This window comes from Rissa tridactyla, chromosome W, assembly GCF_028500815.1.
Source record: "Rissa tridactyla isolate bRisTri1 chromosome W, bRisTri1.patW.cur.20221130, whole genome shotgun sequence".
In the NCBI taxonomy this organism is placed as follows: domain Eukaryota; kingdom Metazoa; phylum Chordata; class Aves; order Charadriiformes; family Laridae; genus Rissa; species Rissa tridactyla.
This window is the reverse complement of record NC_071496.1, coordinates 31447355-31453319: the sequence shown is the minus strand read 5'-3', so window position 1 is coordinate 31453319 and position 5965 is coordinate 31447355. Positions and strand designations below refer to the sequence as shown.

The following is a 5965-nucleotide window of genomic DNA, read 5'->3' as shown; positions in this document are numbered from 1 at the left end:
AGCACACCGGGCCGCAGCACGTGGTCTTTCAAACCACCATCGGCCTCAACAATCCTCACAAGGCACAAGGATCTATGGGTCACAGTTCCACACCTAGGGCACTGCACTTCTTCAGCCCTCATCGTCGTTGTTGGTATTGTGGGGTAACTCATTCGAATCCGTCTGCTCAAACCAGGGCTTTATCCACTTGGCTGGTACCCATCTGGTTCCGGCATCTGTAACGACACAGGCATATCCTCGACCCCAGGTTAATAGTCTACACGGTCCTTCCCACTTCCCCATCACACTGTTTTTAACTGCTACCATGCCATTTTCCTGCCAAAAATCTCCCAGGTCTCTCTGCAGGCCTGCGCCGTGCCGCACGATTGGAGGTACAAGGCAGTGTTGAGGAAGGCGTAGGAAGTTCAGGACGTAAACGGCCTTGTTCAGTCAATCTACAGGACTGCCGTGGTTTAGCCTCAGACGGCAACAAAGAACCACGTGTCGCTCGCTCGTGCCTTACAAACACAGGAAGAATCGTAAGAAAAGGCAAGACTCTTGGGTTGAGACAAAGGCAGTTTAATAGAACAGCAAAGGGAACAGGCAAACAACAACAACAACAACAACAACACGGATAGGGGAATATACAAACGCGATTACGGAACCGCCGCTCCCCCGCCGCTCGCCGCTCGCCGGCCGGACCCGGGCCGCCCCAGCCAGCTTTTAAGCAGCAACTTCCTGCCCCCTCCCCCGGCAGCTCAGGGTGGGCGTGGCTCACATGGCATGGAATACCAGGAAAAGTTAACCCTATCCCCACCGGAACCAGGACATTATCCACCCCTTATTCCATACCATCTATGCCATGCCCAGCAGGTTCCAATGAATTGCCACCACTTTCCCCTGTTATATATATATATATATACACACATATAATACCCTTAGTTTATGGGTCATCCCTCCAAAGTGTCCGTTGAGTTCTTTTAATCCACGGCTTTGGGCTCCATCTGTTAGAACAGTCTCTCAGGGCAGGTGAGATGCTGGGTGGTGCTGGTCTGTTGCATGCTGTATTTTTCGGAGCTTGTGACTGGTGCACCTGGTGTGGCTCATGCACGCAGTCTGTAGGCTGAAGATGTAGATCTTGAGGAAACTGCTGGGCGCCGGCTGCTGAGATCAGTTCTTATCCCATCACCCCTGTGCCTTACTTGTAGTACAACTGATAGCAATGAGGACATACAGTGACAGTGTTACTTAGCAATTAACAGCACACAATCTGATTCATTGGCTATTCTCGCCCAAAATCAGATCTCCATGAGGTACACATCGGACTTCCCCATCCTTCCGCATCACCCACCAAGTGCACCCAGGTCCTTGGGCAAAAGCAATCCCACGGATGGGTTTGCCTTTGCCTGAGGCAGGACTAACCCAGACTGTCTTCCCTAGCATATTCTTCATGTGCACTACGGGGACTTTATCCCCTTCTACAGTACGTGGAAGTTTTGATTGGGCAGGGCCAGCCCGATTGTTAGATCCCCTGGTGTTAACTAGCCAGGTAGCTTTTGCTAAATGCGTATCCCAGTGTTTGAAAGTCCCACCACCCATTGCTCTCAGTGTAGTTTTTAACAGTCCATTGTATCGTTCTATCTTCCCAGAGGCTGGGGCGTGATAGGGGATGTGATACACCCACTCGATACCATGCTCTTTGGCCCAGGTGTCTATGAGGCTGTTTCGGAAATGAGTCCCATTGTCCGACTCAATTCTCTCTGGGGTACCATGTCGCCACAGGACTTGCTTTTCAAGGCCCAGGATAGTGTTCCGGGCAGTGGCATGGGGCACAGGGTATGTTTCCAGCCATCCAGTGGTTGCTTCCACCATTGTGAGCACATAGCGCTTGCCTTGACGGGTTTGTGGCAGCGTGATATAATCAATCTGCCAGGCCTCCCCATATTTGTATTTCAGCCATCGCCCTCCATACCAAAGAGGCTTCAAACGCTTGGCTTGTTTGATCGCAGCGCATGTCTCACATTCATGGATGACCTGTGCAATAGTGTCCATGGTCAAGTCCACCCCTCGGTCACGAGCCCATCTATATGTCGCATCTCTCCCTTGATGGCCTGAGGAGTCATGGGCCCACCGAGCTATGAATAGTTCACCCTTATGTTGCCAGTCCAGATCCACCTGAGCCACTTCAATCCTAGCGGCCCGATCCACCTGCTGGTTGTTCTGATGTTCCTCCGTGGCCCGATTCTTTGGTACGTGGGCATCTACATGGCGTACTTTCACAACCAGATTCTCTATCCGGGCAGCAATATCTTGCCATAGGTCAGCAGCCCAGATGGGTTTGCCTCTGCGCTGCCAGTTGCCCTGCTTCCACTGCTGTAACCATCCCCACAGAGCATTTGCCACCATCCATGAGTCAGTGTAGAGATAAAGTACTGGCCATTTTTCTCGCTCAGCAATGTCCAAAGCCAGCTGAATAGCCTTCACCTCTGCAAACTGGCTCGATTCACCCTGTCCCTCCCTGGCTTCTGCAACCCGTCGTGTAGGACTCCACACAGCAGCCTTCCACTTTCGATGCTTTCCCACAATACGGCAGGACCCATCAGTGAACAGGGCATATTTCTTCTCATTTTCTGGCAGTTTATTATATGGTGGGGCCTCTTCTGCACGCGTCACCTCCTCCTCTGGTGACATTCCGAAATCCTTGCCTTCTGGCCAGTCCATGATCACTTCCAGAATTCCCGGGCGACTGGGGTTTCCCATTCGAGTTCGCTGCGTGATCAGTGCAATCCACTTACTCCATGTAGCATCGGTTGCATGATGTGTGGTGGGGACCCTTTCTTTGAACATCCAACCCAGCACCGGCAGTCGAGGTGCTAAGAGGAGCTGTGCTTCTGTACCAACCACTTCCGAAGCAGCTCGAACCCCTTCATATGCTGCCAATATCTCTTTTTCTGTTGGAGTGTAGCGGGCTTCGGATCCTCTGTATCCACGACTCCAAAACCCTAGGGGTCGACCTCGAGTCTCCCCTGGTGCTTTCTGCCAGAGGCTCCAGGTAGGGCCGTTCTCCCCGGCTGCGGTGTAGAGCACATTTTTAACATCTTGTCCTGCCCGGACTGGCCCCAGGGCCACTGCATGGACTATTTCCTGTTTGATTTGTTCAAAAGCTTGTCGTTGCTCAGGACCCCATTTAAAATCATTCTTCTTCCGGGTTACTTGATACAGAGGGCTTACAATTTGACTGTAATCTGGGATATGCATTCTCCAAAAACCCACAATACCTAAGAAAGCCTGTGTTTCCTTTTTACTAGTTGGTGGAGACATAGCTGCTATTTTGTTGATCACATCCATTGGAATCTGACGGCGTCCATCTTGCCATTTTATTCCTAAAAACTGGATCTCCTGCGCAGGTCCCTTGACCTTACTTCGCTTTATAGCAAAACCAGCGTTCAGAAGGATTTGGACTATTTTACTCCCTTTCTCAAAAACTTCTTCTGCTGTGTTTCCCCATACAATGATGTCATCAATGTACTGCAGATGTTCTGGAGCTTCACCCTGTTCCAGTGCAGTCTGGATCAGTCCATGGCAAATGGTGGGGCTGTGTTTCCACCCCTGGGGCAGTCGATTCCAGGTGTATTGGACGCCCCTCCAAGTGAAAGCAAACTGTGGCCTGCACTCTGCTGCCAAAGGGATTGAGAAGAATGCATTCGCTATATCAATCGTGGCATACCACTTGGCTGCCTTGGACTCCAGTTCGTACTGGAGTTCTAGCATGTCCGGCACAGCAGCACTCAGCGGTGGCGTGACTTCATTCAGACCACGATAGTCTACAGTTAGCCTCCACTCTCCATTAGATTTTCGCACCGGCCATATGGGACTGTTAAAGGGTGAGCGAGTCTTGCTGATCACTCCTTGAACCTCTAGTTGACGAATCAGCTCATGGATGGGAATCAGAGAGTCTCGGTTAGTGCGATACTGCCGCCGATGCACCGTTGTGGTAGCAATCGGCACCTGTTGTTCTTTGACCCTCAACAACCCCACAACAGAAGAATCCTCCGAGAGACCAGGCAAGGCAGACAACTGTTTAACTTCCTCTGTCTCCAAAGCAGCTATGCCAAAGGCCCAGCGGTACCCTTTTGGGTCCTTAAAATACCCTCTCCTGAGGTAATCTATACCAAGGATGCATGGAGCCTCTGGGCCAGTCACAATGGGATGCTTTTGCCACTCATTCCCAGTTAGGCTCACTTCTGCCTCCAGTACAGTCAACTCTTGGGATCCCCCTGTCACCCCAGAAATACAAATGGGTTCTGCCCCTCTATAGCTTGATGGTATTAAAGTACACTGCGCACCCGTGTCCACTAGAGCCTTATACTCCTGTGGGTCTGATGTGCCAGGCCATCGAATCCACACCGTCCAATAAACCCGGTTATCCCTTTCCTCCACCTGGCCGGAGGCAGGGCCCCCCTAATACTGGTCATAGTATCCATTACTCACTTCTTGCATAAATGACTTGGAAGTTCCTTCAAGAGGATCAGAAGCAAGATCAAGCCTTCTGCTTTGTCTGGGGAACGGCCCACTGGAAACTGGGGCGGCACTTTTCCTGGAGGGATCCCCTTTTGTGGTTGTCCTTCCTTGCAACTCCTGTACCCGTGTCCGCAGGATCGAAGTAGGTTGTCCGTCCCACTTCCTCATGTCCTCTCCGTGGTCCCGCAGGTAGAACCACAGGGTGCCTCGTGGTGTGTACCCTCTGTACTCTCTCTCTTGAGTGGGGAAATGCCTGCTTCTAATAGCTGAGATGCTGGCCCGTGCAGGTGGGGAGTAGGACATATTCTCTTCAAGTTGCTGGACCTTCCGCGACAGTTTCTCCACAGCTGAGACAAGGGGGGAAGAGAGACTTTCTTCATATCGCCGGAGCCGGCCAGCTACCTCATCCACCGTTGGTCCCTCTTCACCTTTCCATTCCATTACTGCCAGGGAGTTGGCATATGACGATGGTGCGCTCCGTACAAACTTCCGCCACATGGGCCTTGTGCATCGCACCTCATCAGGGTCTGTGGGTAAGTCTGCATTGTCCAAGTCATAATAAATCATCTCCCGCACGGCTAATTCTCTCAGGTACTGGATACCTCTTTCCATGGTAGTCCACTTGCTTGGGTGACATACAACATCCTCACTGAAGGGGTACCTCTCCCTCACGCCTAACAGGAGTCGTTTCCAGAGGCTGAGGGCTTGGGTCTTTTTCCCAATTGCCTTGTCAATGCCGCCTTCCCTAGACAGGGATCCCAGCTGCCTGGCCTCCCTACCCTCTAATTCCAGGCTACTGGCCCCATTATCCCAGCACCGGAGCAGCCAGGTGACAATGTGCTCGCCTGAAAGTCGGCTAAAATCTTTTCGCATATCCCGCAGCTCACTCAAGGATAGGGATCGAGTAATTATCTCTGGTTCTGCCTCTTCCTCCTGCTCTCGTGATGGCCCTGGTTCATCATCATCTCTTACTAAGCGAACTGATTTCTTTGTGTACTTCTTCTTCTGTATGGGGGCAACTGATACTGGCATGGGTTGGTTCCCTGGTTCAGTGGCAGTGGCTACCACGGGGGTTGCAGTAGCCGCAGTGTCTGTCGCAAGGATTGCAGTAGCCGCAGGGGCCGCCGCAGGGGCTGCAGCAGCCGCAGGGGCCGCCGCAGGGGCCGCCGCAGGGGCCGCCGCAGGGGCTGCAGCAGGGGCTGCAGCAGCCGCAGGGGCCGCCGCAGGTCTGGTTTCCATCTCTTCCCCTTGAGGGTGCTGCATAATTCTGAGCAGTGCCTGGTAGATACTGGCCAGGGCCCAGCACAGCGCGGTGAGTTGTGCCTCTCTAGAATAGCCACAGCATTTTCCCTTCAAATATTCTACCACTTTATCAGGGTCCTGTAATTGTTCAGGGGTGAAGTCCCAGACCATTGGAGGTGAGTAGTTCTCTAGGTACCTGCCCATGCTCTCCCACATGCCATGC

The 5965-nt window shown here is 52.4% G+C and overlaps 1 protein-coding gene across 1 annotated transcript; it reads right to left on the bottom strand.

The window, feature by feature from the left end:
• Positions 1-730: 730 nt before the first annotated feature.
• Positions 731-3484, bottom strand: LOC128902038 (uncharacterized). The gene is made up of 2 exons (XM_054184361.1): positions 832-3484; positions 731-752 (listed from the first exon to the last, which is right to left on the bottom strand). The coding sequence occupies exon 1, from the start codon at positions 3325-3327 to the stop codon at positions 1255-1257; it is 2073 nt and encodes a 690-aa protein (XP_054040336.1). The 5' UTR covers positions 3328-3484; the 3' UTR covers positions 731-752; positions 832-1254.
• Between the last annotated feature and the right edge of the window lie 2481 nt (positions 3485-5965).

Coding starts and splice junctions, on each gene's coding strand:
- LOC128902038 (XM_054184361.1), bottom strand. CDS start 3,327: ATGGATGTGATCAACAAAATAGCAGCTATGTCTCCACCAACTAGTAAA.